Here is a 19429-nt window from a genome sequence, read left to right on the forward strand (position 1 = left end):
AGATATGTTACATTTACACAAACATATACGTACTTGTAAACTGTGGTTATGTTAGTTGGATGATATCAGTTACTAATGAACCAATGGAAACAGGTTAGATTCAATGGAAAACTTGTTTTTTTTTCTAGCAGTGCAAATTATAAAAGCACTCTGTAAATAGTTACCCAAAATTAATAAGCCCACTTCATTTTCATACTTTATTCAAACATTATACCTACTAAGTTTAAGGTAAAAATTATTTCCCAAAAGTGTAACTGTATCACAAAAGCTCAAGCTTCGAGAACTTTCAAGTAGGCTCGCTCGAGCTTGGCTCAAAGTAAAATTCTTAGGCTCACAGATCTCTAATGTAGGTCTATCTATTTAGTAGGCTAACAATGATAATGGTTTCTTTTTTTATTTCCATATTTTTCTCAAAAGTTCTCACATTTTATTACTCCATCACAGTAAATTTATGTGCAATAAACTTAAAAAAAAACTCGAACTCGACTCGATACTCGCGAGTATTTTAGCAAACTTGCTCGAGCTCGACTCGAAGTGAAAATCTTCTGCTCGCAGACGCCTAGTTGTGTCTGATTGTAAAAAGATAAATTTTGTACAAAAATTTTCTAAACGTACATAATATTTGTTGTAATTATGTAGCATTTTATAATGGAAAAAAATTTATATCTTTAATTAGATAAAATAGCATGTATGTTAGAAAATGGTAAAAAAAAAAGCATTCAAAGTGTAAATTACCAAAAAAATGGCATCTAAAACAAAATACTAATTCTTCCACCCCCTAGTAATTGATATAAAATTATTTTCCTAGATTGTGAGAAACAAAATATTAAATTAAATATCATTCATACATCATCAGCTTTTATTCAATACTAATAATTGTAAGATATAAATATTTAAGAAAAAAATAAATCATTTTGACATTTTAAAATTATTTTTTAATATTTTGATGCTTAAATTTATCCAAACATTTTGGTTAGGTTTGAAATGATTTACTTGCTGTTCAAGGGATGACACCTGATGAAACTGTAGTAATTGAATGTGTTTTGGTATCGATACAACTGTTACGGCAGTGTTTTTCCTGTGTACATGGGCAGAAGTTCAACAATCCGTCCAACCTGACTGGCTATCCACAGCCCAGCCCCTGCAACGGGGGCGTGGTGCTAATGGGTGACCCATTGGAAGAGAAGCTGGTCCCCGGTGCGACCTTGCTGGTGACATCCGGGGATGTCGCCCACCACGTCACGGCCAAGCGACTGAAGATAAGCTAACAGCTACAGTATTAACTACCCCCCGTGTAGTGCACTTGTCATGTCGTTGGTTATTAGTTGGTCGTTGTGTTTCAGCTCCCACAATACCTGTGTTTTCTTCTCGTAACATCATTCTCCTCATTTGTTTGTCCTGTTTTGCATGATGCTTTAATGTTTGTTTTTTTTTGCACGGGGAGCATGTACATAGGAGAGTTGAGACACTACTGTGTGTTTCAGCATTCATGCCATATATTGTTTCCCTATAAAATGAGAAGAGTGGCTTTTGAAAGATGATTTTTCTATTGTGGTTATTTGTGGAAAGGTGTGGTGACAACATACTGTAATGGTACTACCTCCGTACGTTATGGCAAGGGTCATTTTGTAGTCCTTATTTCTGAAAGGCATATAGTGTGCTGAGTTACTGATAACAATCTGTTATTAAAAAACAAATAGTAGGAGTGCCAAAAGAGCTTTGTAAAGGAGTATTAAAAAATTGTGTACGTACCCTTTTTCTGCCTTGAAAGTGTGGTGTTTTAAGCTGTGGTATTCTAAAGAAAAGCTTGCTTATTGGTTTAAAGTTGTGCCATTCAATTGTATTTTGATGTTCTCTAGTGGCTTCTTTACTATTCTAATGAGGAAACAATAAGGAAATTTACTCTTTGGAGTTGAGTCAGACAGTTTGTGGTGCTGGACCGTCCGTTGCTCACTTGTGTACCTGCTCAGAGCACTGTATAAGAATCAATGGAATTCTAATTTTTATTTTAGGTACTTATTTATTTCAGTTTGTGAACAATGCATTCCTTTTTTATATGTTATATGTATATTCCATGGCATCTGTAAAAATTTGTATGTGCAATTGTAAAGAATAATTTTTCTGGTTTAAATCAATGCCAATCATCCATAATCAAGCCATACTTTTTTTGTAAGTTTTAGTAGTTTTTGCTATTGATATTCTACATTGATATTACCATGCTTGTTTGATTAGGAACTGTAAATTTTTCACTGAATGCACTTTGCTGTATGTATCATTTGGTTTTAAAGCCAGCTTTGGTTTTTTTAGTCTGATGCAATGGTAATGAGTCTTTACTGTGGCAATATTGCCACATTAACATTAAATTAAAATGAAATAAACAAACAATTTGGTAGCCAGTTTACATTTGTTGGGAGTGAGTTTTGACAGTTTAAGGTTCACAACCCTTAAAAATATAATTTAGACGTATGCAAAGACCCAGAAATTTCTTAAGTAGCAAGTCTTAAATTCTTGGGTGACAGACACCAAAATTCTTGGGTAAATTGAAAAATTCTTAGTAAAGATTAAATTTATTTTGAAGAAAAAAATATGCATGCCAAACATAATGGACAGGAGGGAAGGAAAAGTACGTGTCCTTTGCTCCTTAAGGCATAGTCTGTTATGGTTTGTGGCGTGGAATTCTTCTCTCCATTACATTAATATATCAATGTGCTGAGCCACCACTCAATACAACCACTCTGGAAGATGCCTAAGTACCAACTAACATGGCGACCTACGACTCCTGCTTCTTGCCCATGGGGAAGAAACAGCACTAACGCCATTTACCACCAATCACAAAGCAGCTTACAATTATGACCAATGACAGACCACATTTTAGTATGAAAATGGACTATGATTCTTTGACTTTGATTACAAGACACATCACGTGTTTTTTCCCTCGCGCCAAATACACCTGCCTCACATTAATGCTTATATAACTGGCAAAACTATTGCATCAGCATGCATTCACTCAAAGAACCACAACAATTAAAACAAAATAAAATCATGAAAACACATAAAAACATAAAGCAGGTAAAAATACATTCAAATGATATTTTCACAATTAAGTTGGGAAGGGCAGTAACTTGAGTTCTTACATTACCACTCCAACTTATCAGTGAAAAGACTTAGCACTTAATTGAGAGGTTTTAATAAAAAAAAATAATGAAAAAGAGATAAAAATGTATCATTACTACTGCAAAAACATTATAAGAATTAAGTGCACATAGTAGTACACTCAATCAAACTTTGCATATATAACTTTAAAACTTCTATTCTTGGCCACTCAGGAAAACAATCCAAAACAGTCATTTTACACATCTAAATTTCAACTTGTCATGGGCTCTGCAAAAAAAAACCTTAGACATAACTCTTATTTCCACTTTAATAAGCTATTACACGTCTTTTTTTTCCCAATTAATTATCTACAATACCTTATACCAGCAAAAAAAAATGATACCCATTTCATCAGTGGTCAATACAACTCATTTCAAAACCTTCCTCCTTATAAGCTTCAAACTGGACCTCGCTGATCGATAAAGAACATTATTACCTCATTAACTTCGTCAACTGCCAGTGGTGGTTTCACCAGCAGGCTGAGTAGGCTTGAGCCTAGGGCGACAGTGGGGTTTTTTTTTTTTTTGTTTTTTTTTTTTCCCATAGAAATCAAAAAGATTTCTGCATGGCGATTTTCTGTTTTCTGATGTTTTACAGATTGAAGTCTGCTACAAATTTTGTCGATGTATGTTCTGGGAATCCGTGTAGCAAACTTCCGTATTCTAGAGAGAGTAAAATAGCTAGTTCGCCGCCCCCCAACCAGTAATCGGAAAAGTTAAACGCTTTAGCTCTTTTGTGCATAGAGTCGGAATTAATGAACAAGATTACTTACGACAGTATTATCAATCATTTTGCCAACAAAAAATCGCGCACCGAACTTTTAAAACTTGACTGAGTTGATTAATTTTAACTGCTTGTAAGCGCAATAAATATTATTTATTCGCGTTTACCAAATGTACATTATTGTATAAGTAGCATGCATTACCCCGCCTTATTAATAGTACATGATTGAGCTTTGATTAGCTCAGAAATATACCCAAAAATTATTTTAGGTGCAATTTTAACGAAATTGTTGGATTAAAAAAATTATCTAGGACATGAAAATTGTAGAGGCAAGGGCGGCAAAAACTTTACAGCCTATACCTTAAAAAAATTTTAATCCGCCACTGTCAACTGCTTCTCAAAACTCATGAACTAATGAAGGGGGAGGGGGAGTATGGCCAAGGAGAAAGGATCCAAACACCTTTAAAAAAAAACATTAGCCGCACTGCTAGAAACAACCATTTAAAATTACACTCCTTGTCCCCAACTGCCTCACCATTGTACAAATACAATAAAAACCTCTCCACTTTGACTATCCACTCTCAAAACTTAAATATGTAACACCTATGTGCCTTTTTCGGTATCGGACTCAACACTATGGTCAAAATCTCTAGAAATTTTGCTTTAATTCTAAAAGCAACTCAACTGTTACTAACTACTTTGGCATACCAACTTCTAAAATGTTAACAGTTAACATCCTAACAGAATCCTTTAACTCTTCCGTTTTACTCAAACTTAACCTTGTGACCTTTACATAAACAAAAATTTAAATACTTTACCCAATTTCAATGGCCTATGTCCATCAAAACATTTTTTTTTCCCTAAATAACTCATGCACTTTACTTCTCTTATTTTAAATACTGTGGTAAAATATCTTCAATTATTACAAATAATTTTCTTCACGCTTCTTCATTGATCATGTCATATGGCTGGCAGGGTGATTTCATAAAAGGAAATTCACGTGATGTCTGGGCAAGCCAAGCCACAGGAGTAAAGCTATCACATGTTAGTTAAGTTTAAAGGTGGAACTGACAAACATAGGGCTCACACTGATGGAGATGGTGAACATGCATGGGCCAGTGGACCTGATGTTATGTCTGGCTTTCTCTTCGGGATGATGTGAATTCGCAGTGTTTGTGACCTCACTCTGAAGCAGAAAAGACTCAAACTCTACAATATTAAAGATTTAAATTCTGTACTATCCTGTTAGTCCTTAAAAACACAATAAATGTTATACATATTGAACTTTCCTAAGGCAAATTAAAATCCTTTGAACTACATATTTGCATACCTGACTATTTTGATACAAATTTGTTAAACAGGCAACACACAGACCAGAATCGGTAAAGAACGTTTAATCATAGTTGTATGGAATTTCATTGTACGTATGGACAAATAACAGACTCGAGGCATTTGGTTTATAGAAACTAACTGAACAAAATAACACACAAGAAGTATCCGTGGAAGGTTACTCATTCAAATACTCTGAACAAGCCATGATGGCCAATGATCTCCTTTATTAACGACTGCCCACTCATGCTGTCTTGTGGACAGTGGCAAATAGCCTTGAGCCCTTAGGCTCTTATGTTTGTATAGTGGTCAGCGGGGAGGCTACGTGTGTCTAACTGGAAGCAAGCTTCCCTTATTCCTCAAGTCTATAATTGGATGTGGCGTACGCACAACACGGTACACGAATCATGCCATCCCCTTTTCCGCGCGGCACCTTTGTGATCTGACATCATCGAGCGATTGGACCTTATTACAGAGCGGCTCTCTAACCAACTGGACCTCTTGCGAGACTTGGAGTTGTTTTTATGCTGTGTAGGAGCTCCCACTCCTTTACCCAACTTCCGCCTGGTCCGGGCCCAATCCTGACAGAGTTCTAGTATGACGACTTTGCAGGAACCGGCAGAGCCTGTCTCACCACTGCTTCCTGTTACTCGAACATCTCAGTTTTCTACGACTAGCCGTCTCTGTGAGCACCATCGCTTCTTTTCGGGAATCAACCTTAGGGTTTTTTAGAATCAACTGCAATCTTTCAGATGAAGAATAACTAGTCTAATCAGATATGTAAATGACATCGCTAATCCCATTATCATCTTCTGGAAAAATTATTTTTAGATCTATTTACTTGTCATTTTAATATCACACAAATGTTAAAAATTGCAGAGATAAAACTACAATAATCACAGCTCTTTCTGATGAGCTTAACACAATATGAATTAATCCTTAACTATTCCTTATTAACAGTACTGCATATATGAATAGTAACTGATAATAATTTTTATTAAGAACGTATAAACAATAATTTACATTATTTAGAATTTACAAAGCTGATTAATTTTTCTTGTAGAAGTATGTTTTCCTCTCTTATTTCTTCCCTTCCTTCATCTACTCTTGGTGTTTGAGGGTGGTTTGCTTTAAGTTCAGTGCATATGTGTGTATTGGGGCTGTCTTAACATTTCTGCATAGAGATTGCTTCCGCCTACATCTCCTTAAAGCGTCCAGGATTGCTATCCTGTAACACTGGTAGATCTTATACGTACCACATAACACCATTGCTGCCATGGCAATTATTTGGAAGATGATGAAGATAATGGTGGCACACTGACTAAAATTGCTTTAGCAGTCACTCGCTACATGACCAACACTACTACACTTAAAGCAACGAACGCATCACTGTTCTACAATCTACTTGAAGTGGCCTGTCTTCCCGCAAGCAAAGCACTACACGTCATCCGTAGGGCCTCTATCCCTCCTATTTTTATCTCGACTTGCCCCAGGGGTTGGCTTGTTCGAAGCTAGAAGGGCTCTTGACAACACAAACTGCTGGATGCTTCTCATCCTTTTTAGAAACTAGGCCAGAATATTTTCCTCGAGAACCTTCACTAGAACTTTCTCCTCGCCAGTGGGACTATGAGCAATTGTTCCTCTGCCAACAAGTCAAAGTCTAGTAAGCATAATCCCTCAACTTTTATTTATTTATTTTTTTAATGACTGTAGGCATTGTTCGTCTGTAATTTTTGCTATTTCCTACTTTTTTCCTGTGAAGTCCAGCAGATTTTTAATACTTGTGGCAGAAATGTGAAAACTAGAGATGTTATGCAGTTATAGTACCTCAAGTTAGGCGGCCTCCTTATGTTTAGCGCCAGTGAGTAGCAATGAGTAAGAAGTCTTTCTAGATTTGGTACAGGATGTAGTGATTAGTAGGTACCCTCTTTTATCGCATAATCGTCGCACCCATATTTTAGGCCGTCAAATTTGGGATAAAAAAACTTTTCGTGTTTTTGGTCCCGCTAGTAGATGCCGAGCACTTTGTGTAGGTATGTTTTCCGTATAAAACGGTGTATTTTAAAGTAGAAATCTAATATTTATTCGGTCATTACCGCTTATTTATTTAATTAAACGGAAATTCGGTGTTGTCTGACGTGTAAATTTTCTTTTAAAGATGTTTTTAAACGTTATTTCCTTTATCTAATTGTCTGCGTTGCCGCCGTGTACCGCTTATAAAAATGTAGCCAGCACTTCATTCATGTTTGGTTATGTTGCTTTCCGTATAGAGCACGCGCACGTAGTCGAATATCGATATCTCGCCGATTGGATGCAACGCGTGCTCTCTGTCAGGTGCCGAGTTAGCTACATTTGATAGCCCGCATTCTTTCGTGGCAAGTGTGTACTACGACATGTCAGTTCACGTTAGATTCAAGTGGCTTGCGTTCGCGTTAAAGAGTTTTGGTTTTTCTATTTAAAGTTGAAGAAAGGTTTTTGTTTAATGAATTATTAATATAGATTGTTTGGCATGCTCTTGTATACTCCACCTTTTTTTAAATAAACGTACTTTCCATGAACAGGTTTTGTTTTTATGAATAACATTACCTAACAAAAAAAAATTTTCCCTGCATAATCATCGCACCCCTACTTTTCAATCTGGATTTTAGAATAAAGTGTGCAACTATTATGCGAGAAAACACGGTAATCTTCTGCAGGCCATAGAGAAGCTGTAACTGGCGGTTTTCGGTACCTGTGTAGTTATTGTCAGCCCTAAGTACATGCTTGTATGCATAAGCTGCCAGGGCGAGTGTAGCACAACAGGCTATCACAAATATATTTCTTATAGTCAAGTGTTTATGATTAGTGCTTCTTACACCTGAGAGTTTCTTAAGTTCTCTGGATCTGTGGAAATTTTTGTAACTTTGTTGTGCTAGAATATCTTTTTCAGTCAACTTTAACCATGTTAGTTAAATAAAACTCAATGTTATTAGTTTTTGTGTTTTAGTTTTTATGCAAACAGCTACAGGCAACTTGTAATTTTTCCATCTCAAATCTTTTTTGTAATAAAATAATTTTTGAATTTTCCAGACAAATTTTCAGAAGTTTTTGAACCATATGGCTTTTTAAGATCATGAGTACCAAAATAAATTATGCTGTATATTTGCTTTTGAGTCGTGTAGTAGATAAACTAGCTGTAATATATACAGTAATTTCAAATATACATAGTTAAAAAGTTTAAAACAATTTATTGGCACTATATAACATTTAATTATTTTTATTATAATGAAATTAATTGTTTCAAATATCATAAATATTTATTTAATGGTTTCAAGTTTTATCGGTATGACATTTGATATAATTCTTATTCTGTTAAATTATTAATCATGTATATTTTATTTATTGTGGATTACACATTTTGAAGTTATGATACATATGTAAAATAAGCATTTGTCTTACTAAGTTGAAATGTTTTATTTTGTTGTAGCATTATTTTGTACTTAAATAAAGCTAATTTTTGTTTAACTGTTTTTTTTTGTTATAATTCATTTTTGTTTTTAATTATAGTTTCCAGTTCTTTATTCTGTAATGAGATTTCATTTTATGGTTTTAAATTTTTTTTTTTTTCAGATTCCATATTGGTATGGTTTAAATAAGTTCTGACTTTCTTGTTAAAAATTTTCAGGCGAAATAAGTGATCATGGTATTAAGGAATGTCACATTTCAAATTATGTTTCGTCTTAATTTCAGCTACCTAATTTTCATTACAATTCTGATCCACCCTTAACGTTCAGTATTCCAGCAGACAGGGGAAATAGTAAAAACCAGAAAAACTCAAGGAATGGAAAATGTCTATTAAAATCCTGGAAAACACACAAAGATCAACAAAACGGTGGTTGCAAAATGGTATCAGTAATTTTATATGTGGGTAGTATCTATATATGTATATTGATCATAAATTAGTTTGTCATGACTCACGAGTAATTTTTATCACTTACATTTATTAAATTAAGAGATAAAAACAACTTGTATTAATTGGAGGAACAATCAAATTTGATTAAACATAACAGACTGAAAATGTCGGTAATGTATAAAAAAGTGAATGATTCAAATGTGCTTTCTAATACATTGACTGATTAAATACAATGGAGAGGAAGGGAGATGTTAGAAATGTTAGGGAAAAGTCAGGGAAATTGGCTGAAGGGAGAGAGTGGGAACTCTGTCATAGCTTGGATTTTGCAAGTCTTATATGTCATAGAAAAGTCTTTTCAGTATTATTTAATAATAAGGAATCCACAAAAATTGAAAGATTTAATGGTCCTTGGGCCTTGGGCATCATTCTCATTTGGCTCTCTGGTGTGGTTCCTAACACCTCGGTATGAATGAAATTATTTTAGCACTTATACGGTACCAAGGGGTTCGGAAACCACAGTAATCATAGAGGTTCCATTACGATAAGCCTCTATGCAGAACCGTGTGATGTGAAATCCTATGAAAACATTTTTCATGCAGTTACGGATTTTAAAGCCCAAAATTGACTTTGAAAGAAGCTAGTTGTTGTTGTTATAAACAGTCAAATATTGGTTTTACTGAAACTGTCTCCAAAAAATTGGTCTCTATGATCAGTTGTTTTATACAGACATATAAAAAAACATGAAATGTTTACTACAGGCATGAGGTTGTGTTTACTTTGTCAGGGGGAGTGGGAAGAAGCAGTTTTGTTGAATAGCTATGTTCCTATGTTATGTTGGTTTTGCATCGACTGGAGTGGTCACTGTGCATGTGGTATATGCATTATCTTGTTGAACACAAAGCAGAATCCAGCTCTGTAAAGGAAACTGAACCAGCAACCAGCAAAGTATAAATTGTGCAACATATGAATGTATCAGGATTATTTAGTTTGCAATTTGCTAACAGCAATAAATTTTCATGAATTTTTTACTTTCCTCATTTATTAAACTAATTTTTTTTTCTAGTTTGTTTTATTTCTTCACATCTGATTGTGTATTCAGAGTCAATAACACATTCTCAATGTTTGATTAGTGAGATATTGTAGACAAGCTTTACACAACCTTTTTTTTATCATGAGACACTAAATTGTTGCTGTAAACATTCCTAGAACCTAATGACTTTTTTTACACATAATTATTTTAATATATATTCTTCTTGGTTTCAAAGTTTGTTAATATAAATGAAATTATTTTATTCTATTGCAGAGTTTGATAATGGGTTAAAAATATACAGTACAGTAAGTATTATGATTAAAATAGTGCAAAATGTTTCTGTGACTCATATATATATGTATATATATATATATATGTATATATATGTATATGTATGTATGTATATATATGTATGTATATATATGTATGTATATATATGTATGTATATATATGTATATGTATGTATATGTATGTATATGTATGTATATGTATGTATATATATGTATGTGTATATATATATGTATATATGTATATATGTATATATATGTATATATATATATGTATGTATATATATGTATATATGTGTATGTATATATGTGTTGACAAGGTCGGGGGATTCGGTAGTATTTATAACGTACTTTTAGTGGGCGCCACCGTGTCTAGGGGGCACGGACCCGGCGAGAAGACTCTGTCTCAGGCGTGACGTAGCCCGTGTGGCGGCGTGACTCGTTTCCCCCTTTCGCAATTACCTTAACCACGCAGTGGGATCTCAGGGCGCCCCACACGCCGACAAACAACACTCGAAGCACGCAAACACAATGTCTCTATGAAAACGCCTTCCTCGGAGAGCCGGAACGGAGCGTCTCTCTTCAGCTGGCGACGGGAAGCGACTGCGCGAGCAATGGCCGCAGAGGTAGCGTGGGGAAGAGGGGGGGGTGGGGGTGATTGGCGCCAAGCGCCCTGAACAGTTACCCTGTCTCCCGTCGTGCCGCGGACGTGGTTAAAATGCATAAAAATTACAATAAATTTTAATATAAAAACATATGGCACTTGGGGAACAAAACAAAAGATTGCACAGTATTATTATATCTTGGGGAGCGAAGCACTGATTCTACAGCGCCCTCTTGCGGCGGCGCGCTATTTAAAACACGTCAGCCGGGAGGATTAACAGGAAGGGAGGGAGGTGGTGGCACATCGGGCTCAGATGGGCGTAGCCCTGGACGACGTCAATTGCCCCCTCCTAAAGTAGGCCGATGTGATGACATCTCCCGACCTTGAGTGGGCGTGGCATTGTTTACCTCGCGCTCCCTGTGGCAATGTTTACATTTCGCCAGCTGAGCAGCAGCTCCGTGCCCTTGGATGTCTCCTGGGTCGTAGGTTGTACCTTGGAGCGGGCTCGGGTGCTTCTCTCTCTCCTTCACCTGCCTCGGATTCTGCGGGTTCTTCCACGAAGACCCGAAAGTCTGAGTCCTCTATGGAATAGTGGAATGGCCACATCATCTCATGGCTGTCCGGCGACTCTGGTCGTTCGTCCGCTTCGTCTGGCGTCCATATCAGAGGCAAGGGCATACCATCTCCTCTCGTCGACAGTTCGTCTGTTTCCGCGAACCCGCGGAAGGGAGAGTCCTCTCCGTCTGTCTCTGTGAACAGCTGTCTTGTCAGGCCCGTTCTGCGTGGGGCTGGAACTGGCGACTCCACTTCCACTCCTGGAAACCCGTGGAATCCTGCGCCCTCGTTCTCCATAGGGGTTGATGTCGCAGCATTGGCGTGATGTTGGTCCTCGGTAACTGTGGGGGTCACGGGTTCGCTTCCCTCTCCCTCAGGGCCTCCTTCCCTGCCTCCGTGCGCGATTCGTACATCATCCCGATGGTACTTCGCGGCACGACCACTCGGAAGTGTGACTACGACCGCGGTGGGACCTGGTATGCGCAACACTGCTATGGGGCCGATCCACTTGGGTGCAAGCCCCGCACAGAAGTTTTTGTTTCCAGCTGAGAGTGGATGTAGACGCGCGTACACCATCTGCCCAGGTGTCAGTGGCGGCGGTGGTCGTGTGGTGACGGGTGTGTGTTGCGCCTGGTAGGCCGCCTGCCTGCGACGAGCCTCTTCATGCGTCATAGCGATGTTCCGCCCGCGCTCCTCTGGGGATTCTTCCCTGTCCTCCGCGCATCTCTCTTGCACCCGGTACTGGCCGGGCAGGGGTAGGTTACGTCCTTGCACGAGTGTGGCTGGAGATTCGCCGGTAACTGTGTTCACACGGCGCCGCAGGCAATAAGTGATTTCCGGGATGTGCGTGTCCCACAGGGTGTGGTCTTCAGCCAGCCGGAGTCTCAGCTGCGCCTTTATCTCCTGGTTGCGCCTCTCGGTGGGGTTAGCGCGGGGGTGGTACAATGGCGTGGTATGCGTCGTGACTCGCCACGCCTCGCATAGCTCCCTCCACTTCCGTCCCGAGAACTGTGACGCGTTATCCGTCAACACAACGCGTGGGTAGCCCCAGCGCGGGAAAAATTCTGTGTCCATGGTGCGTGCAATGGTGCCAGCGCGGCAGTTTGACAGCGGAAAGGCCTCGACCCAGCGCGTGAAGCAATCCGTCACAACCAACAGGAATCTCTTCCCGCATGCTGACCTTGGGTACGGCCCCATCAAATCCAGAGCGACCGTGTGAAATGGCTCGGATGGTCGCCGGGGTCTTTGTTGTTCTCGCCCATCGGCTCGCCGCACCTTTCGCCGTTGGCAGTGTCGGCATCCTCGCACGCCGTCCCTCACATACTTGTTAACCCCGGGCCAAAAGAAGAGGTCTCGTACTGCACGTACAGTCTGATCCGTACCCGGGTGTCCGGCTAGTCTGTTCACATGTAACATTGTGAATATTTCGCGTCGCGTCACTGCGGGTGCAAATGTCCGCCATGGTTGTTGAGTGCCTGCGGTGCGTGCCTGTAACAATCCCTCGAGCACACGGTACCCCTCGCACGCAGCCTCCCCGCACTGACGTATTAGCCCTTGCGTGTGTTCGTCTCTGCGTTGTGCCGCGCGCACGAATGCGTCTAGATCGTCTAGTTCCGCCCCTGGCGGTAGGGTGGGGGTATTGTTTACATCTGTGATCGCACACAGCGCCGCCGCCTGACTAAGTGTGTGTGGCCTAGGTGTCGGTGTGCCGCTCGTGGGTGGGAGGAGCTCGTCCCAGTCCGCGTCGTCCCGCGCCTCTACCGTGTCGTCTGGGTTACGCGACAGCTCGTCGGCCAGCTCGTTCTGTTTGCCAGCGACGTGTTCCACAGTAAAGTCGAGTGCTTGCAGGACCATAGCCCACCGCGTCAATTTTGACCGCCGCCCCTGCATAGTGGCAAGCCATTTCAGGCACTGGCTGTCTGTCCGCAGTATGAAATGCTGGCCCTCTAGGTGTGGCCTGTACCTCCTCAGGGCCCACACCACGCCCAAACACTCCCTCTCATTCACACTGTAGCGTTGCTCTACTGCCCCGAACTTGGCGCTCGCATACTCAATTATGCGAGGCTCGCCAGCATCTCCAAGCTGTAACAATATGGCTCCTATTCCCTGTTGGCTTGCGTCCGTTTGTACAATTATCTGCTTCCCTGGATCTAGTCGGGCCAGCAAGTGACATTGCCGGAAACGCTGTTTCAATTCCTCGAAAGCTGCTTGCATTTCCGTGGTCCACCGGTAGGACTTTTTTGGTGACAGCTGTTCCGTTAGTGGTGCGGCGATGACAGAGAACTCTGGTATGAACGCACGTAGCCAATTGGCCAGTCCGATGAACCGTTGCAGCTGCTTACGAGTGTTTGGGATAGGCTTGTTTACAATGACAGACAGTTGTTGTGACGTTGGCCGATTCCCCTCCGCATTCACGACCAGGCCCAAAAAATCTAGTTCCGTTGTACCTACGTGACATTTCTCGGGGTTACATGTAAGCCCGTGGGCGGCTAGTCGCTCTAGGATCAACGCGAGGTGGTGCGCGTGTTCGTTCCATGTCTGTGACCAAATGATAATGTCATCAAGATATGCGGCCGCGAACTTGCCCGCGTAGTCCCCTAATACACGCGTCATCATGTTCTGGAACGTGGCGGGTGCATCCTGCAATCCAAAGGGCATGGCGCAAAACTGAAACCGTCTGCCGTCCGGAGTCGTAAAAGCGGTTTTAGGGCGGTCCTCTGGGCGTATGGGTACTTGCCAGTAACCCGCTTTTAGATCTAATGAGGAAAAAATCTTTGCATTACCCAACCCCGCGATTGTATCTGCGATGTTCAACAGTGGAGGTGGTGCGTTTACTGTTACCTTGTTAATTGGTTTAAAATTAACGCAGAAACGTAAAGTGCCATCTTTTTTTTCTGCTAGTACGACCTGGAAGTTGTATGGGCTCTCGCTGGGCTCGATAATGCCATCTCGCAACATTTCCCTCACTTGATTCAGGATGGTCTGTTTCCCCGTGTGCCCGTAGCTGCCAGGAGGGATGAACATAGGGGTGTGGGGGTGAGTAGGAATAGAGTGCTCTGCGACCGTCGTACGTCTCAGCGGATCGGCAGTCGCGAACACGTCACTGCGGGGTACAATTACACTCTGGATAGCTGCCTGGTGCTCACGGGGCACCCCATGCTTGAAAGTAGCGAGACTGACCTGGTGTTTGGTTGGTGGCGGTGAGCGTCCGAGGCCATACACTGTACGGCGGCCCTGGTTGCCGACATGTACGCACCCATCGCGTACCTCGATCATGGCACCTTGGTCGTACAGCCACGGATGTCCCAGGATAACGTCGTCTCGGAGGTCGTCGACCACCAACGCCGTGGTGCTCGAACGTTGGTCGCGCACGTCCACGTGCAGCGTTACGACGCCCCTGGTGTGGCAGGCGTTCCCAGTGGTCGCCAGCTGGAGTTGGCCCGGCCAGGCCTCGAAGGGCGTCCCTTCGGCGAACTGCGATGACACACAGTTGTGGCTGGCGGCGGTGTCAATGAGGGCACTGACTGCCCGCCCGTTGACCACGACCGGGATGCGAAGTAGCACGCACTCCTCCACGCTCACGTGCCCCAGGCTTGGTCCAGCTGTTGTTGTTGTGATAGCCGGTTGCGCGGGGGGTGGCGGGCCGTGTTAGCGCGTCGCCCCCGGCTGCCCGTTTCCCGACGGATCGTTCCGTTGGGCTGCTGGTCGATATCGGTTGCGCACTGGGCAGTCCTCATGCCAGTGGAAGGTGCCACTCGGGCACGAGTGGCATTGCGGTGGCGGCCCCACGCCAATCTCGCGTCTACGCCACGCCGGTGGCGGGCGTTCTTGCCGACTGTTGTTGGCGGATGGGAAGTACGGCACCACAGCCGTTGCGTCAGCGGCTGTCACGGTCTCTGCTCGTACTGTCGATTTGGATGACCGTACCGACTTCAGGTCATACTCAACGGCGCGCGCGTGTTGCGTGAACTCCTCGGCCGTCTGGCGGGTTGCATGTCGTAGATGCGGGCGTAGCTCCGGACGCATCAGCTCGACGATGCGCTCCAACAATCCCTCCGGGCCGCTCGCCGGGAACAGCCGTCTATGTAGCCGGAGCTTCTTGACAATGAACGCCTCCGCCGATTCATTCAGACTCTGTTCCAGACAGTACAACTCCGTCCTGACCTTCATCTCCGCTTTCACGTCCGCGAACCGCGCCTCGAATCGCCGTGTGAACTCCGACCAGGGCATGTCGAATTCACTGACGATGCTCCACCACGTCTTCGCCTCCCCTCTTAGCGCGCCTCCCACGCGCTCTGCCCACTCCACGTCCGGCACGCCGTACCGATTCAGTCTCTCATGACACACTCGCACGAACTTCCCCGGGTCGTCACACGTCCGTCCAGAAAATTCGGGCAGCTCAATGTGACCCACAGGCGTAGGTCGCGCGCACGCATTTGTTGGCTCGACATAGACTCGCGTCCCCGTGGCGAACGCCGCCCCGCGTGTTGCGAACTTCACCTCTCGACATTCGGTGCAGTCGTACCAACTGTCGCGTGAAGAAGCCTGCTCGGTCTGGTCCATACACCGCACGTGTTTGAAGGCCCGGCAGTTTCGGCACCAAGCGTCCTTGCCCGCCTCTCCAGTACAGGTTGCCACAGTACACTTCAAACGTTCTATCCCGACTGAATTCATTCGCCCCGCAAAACCGTCCAGGCGTGGTTCGCAGCGTTCCAGACACACGCATGTGTCCATCCACGAGGCCGCCGTGACGCCCCCCACGTGCCTCGGACGTGCGCACGTGACGCAATACATACTGTTTATGTTAAACACGAGCTCTGGTTTAATTAAGCCCACTCCAGCTGCCGGTCGTCTATCGTCTGCCATGCTCGCATTAGTTCAACTCACATAAGCACTGCAACAAAATTATCGCTACCGGGATGCGGAATGCCTCTGCTGCGCCTGGATTCCTGGAAGCGCGCTAGTGGTCACTGGATCGGTCGCGACGGAGTACCGTTAGGCGCGCTGCACGGACAATGGCTGCTCGGCTCCGACGGAGTACCGTTAGGCGCGCTGCACGGACAATGGCTGCTCGGCTCCGACGGAGTACCGTTAGGCGCGCTGCACGGACAATGGTTGCTCGGCTCCGCGCACTCCGGTTAACAATCGCACAACTCCCGCGCATCCGGTCTTGGTGGTTAAGGCAGCTTTTTGTCACGCCCCACGCTCTTGGGAGCCAATTGACAAGGTCGGGGGATTCGGTAGTATTTATAACGTACTTTTAGTGGGCGCCACCGTGTCTAGGGGGCACGGACCCGGCGAGAAGACTCTGTCTCAGGCGTGACGTAGCCCGTGTGGCGGCGTGACTCGTTTCCCCCTTTCGCAATTACCTTAACCACGCAGTGGGATCTCAGGGCGCCCCACACGCCGACAAACAACACTCGAAGCACGCAAACACAATGTCTCTATGAAAACGCCTTCCTCGGAGAGCCGGAACGGAGCGTCTCTCTTCAGCTGGCGACGGGAAGCGACTGCGCGAGCAATGGCCGCAGAGGTAGCGTGGGGAAGAGGGGGGGGGGGGGGGTGTTTGGCGCCAAGCGCCCTGAACAGTTACCCTGTCTCCCGTCGTGCCGCGGACGTGGTTAAAATGCATAAAAATTACAATAAATTTTAATATAAAAACATATGGCACTTGGGGAACAAAACAAAAGATTGCACAGTATTATTATATCTTGGGGAGCGAAGCACTGATTCTACAGCGCCCTCTTGCGGCGGCGCGCTATTTAAAACACGTCAGCCGGGAGGATTAACAGGAAGGGAGGGAGGTGGTGGCACATCGGGCTCAGATGGGCGTAGCCCTGGACGACGTCAGTGTATATATATATGTGTATGTATATATATGTGTATATATATATATATATATATATATATGTATATATATGTATGTGTATATATATATATATGTATGTATATATATGTGTGTATATATGTATGTATATATATGTGTATATATATGTATATGTATATATGTGTATATGTATATATGTGTATATGTATATATATGTATGTATATATATGTATGTATATATGTGTATGTATATATATGTGTATGTATGTATATATATGTATATAGAGCATAATATTTTGTTTGGCAGCAAAACATTTCAGAGTTAGTGGTGAAAATTAATTAAAATATCTTTTTGGAGATACACCATTGCTAATTTTCACGGTGATTTGATGAAGAAACCACAAGAATGAACAACAAAGATTAATCCACAAACATGCAAAAGAAAAGCCAAAATCAGCCAAAGTTAAATTAATAGACAGCACAGAGCATTCACTGGAAGGAATTAGTCAGAAAAAAGGTCAAGGCTCAGGCGAACAGAGTGGGTTGACGACAAGAGAGTTGCAATAGAACAGAAAAAAAAAGGAATTTACTATAAAGCCTGGAAAAATTATGTAAATTCCTGAGTGATATTAATGCCATCACCCAAACTTAGATAAGATTTTTTTTTTCAGATGGTGTTTTAGTGTGATAAAAGGGCATATGCAGGTTCTGTTTGAACTAGTATTGTGAAGGAGGATTGTGGAGGCTGTATTGTCTGTATTTATTTAAGATAATTGCAAAATAGGGAAACTATTTTCAAAAAGTTGGTCACAAAAAAGTAACTGAAATTTTTCTAGAGATTTGTGTGAACACCCTGTAATACCCATTCAGAAAATGATGACCTTTTAGTACCTAGCAAGCGATACATAGATACATGCAACTCTGTCATTATGATGATTGATGTTTTTAGAACAGTTTAAATGTAGTGGGCCCGTGCTGAGTCGGCACAATTTGGTTGTGTAGGGCTCTGCCGACTATTCGGTTCTGCCAGTTCAGTATGAGCAAAGTGTTTCCATAAAACTATAGAGTCTGGATTGCTATACATTTGGCTGGCAGTGTACATTTGTTGAGAAACGTGTTGGTATCGCACTAAACATCAGTGGATTGTTGGGCAGATGAGAGAGAACCTCCGCTACCTAAAGTTTAGCAAACTGGTTTGAGTATTGTTGCTACTTCCCTTTTCCAGGCCGAGTACCCACAATTACCCGCACCCTTCCTGGAGTTTGCAACTATGTATTTTGTGTGACATGCAAAAAGTAACAATGTTACATTAATTTGTAAAGCCGCCCTTTACTTGACGGGTTCCACCCCCAGAACAGGATACAGACAAATATTCTCAAAAGGCAGAGTTTCTAAAATTAAGGAATCAGCTTTTTCAGCAACAAAGAAAACTCAAAAAAGCTAACTGCAAATTGAATAGCAAAATTTTTATGAAATATACCTTATACATACAAAAAATGCCATTAATTTGGAGAGAAGTTTATACACTTCTAGATTTTGTACCATTAAGTTACTACGCTTACATTTTAAGGATAAATATTAACATTTTTTAACATGCTAAAAAACCATGTTACAAAAATAATAAGTGGTCGCATAAAACCCTTCACGCTAACATAACATACCAACATATTAAGGAGCCATAAAAATATTAAATTAAGAGTCTTAACTGGGGTTATTTATTATTATTATTTTATTTTGTTTGCAATCTTAAAGTGTTCATAGTCCTTGTGCTGGAGTGTTAACACAGCAAGGAAATGACAAGAATTTCAAGACCTTGTAAAACATAACTAAATTCGTTTTCGATGTGAATCCAAGATGCGTAAGACCCGTGAACTCACTTTCACAGTATAGATGTGATCTCTCAAACACATACAAAGCTACTTCTAGGTGGGCACAGCTGATCACCGTATTTAAACTCTTTTGTTTTCCACAGACGAGCTTTAAAAACTCTTGGCAGGGATCTTAACAAAACTTACTTGCTTAGTCATTG

At 42.2% G+C, this 19429-nt stretch overlaps 1 protein-coding gene across 5 annotated transcripts in view; it reads left to right on the forward strand.

The window, feature by feature from the left end:
• Positions 1–3219, forward strand: part of LOC134535570 (DNA-binding protein RFX2-like) — a 290887-nt gene extending 287668 nt beyond the window's left edge. For all 5 annotated transcript variants that reach the window (XM_063374761.1, XM_063374759.1, XM_063374758.1 and 2 more), the window contains one exon: positions 1095–3219. In XM_063374761.1, coding sequence (XP_063230831.1) covers positions 1095–1268 — 174 coding nt within the window. In that variant the 3' untranslated portion in view covers positions 1269–3219. The remainder of the gene's footprint in view (positions 1–1094) is intronic.
• Positions 3220–19429: the final 16210 nt, after the last annotated feature.

Source organism: Bacillus rossius, chromosome 8 (assembly GCF_032445375.1).
Source record: "Bacillus rossius redtenbacheri isolate Brsri chromosome 8, Brsri_v3, whole genome shotgun sequence".
NCBI lineage: Eukaryota > Metazoa > Arthropoda > Insecta > Phasmatodea > Bacillidae > Bacillus > Bacillus rossius.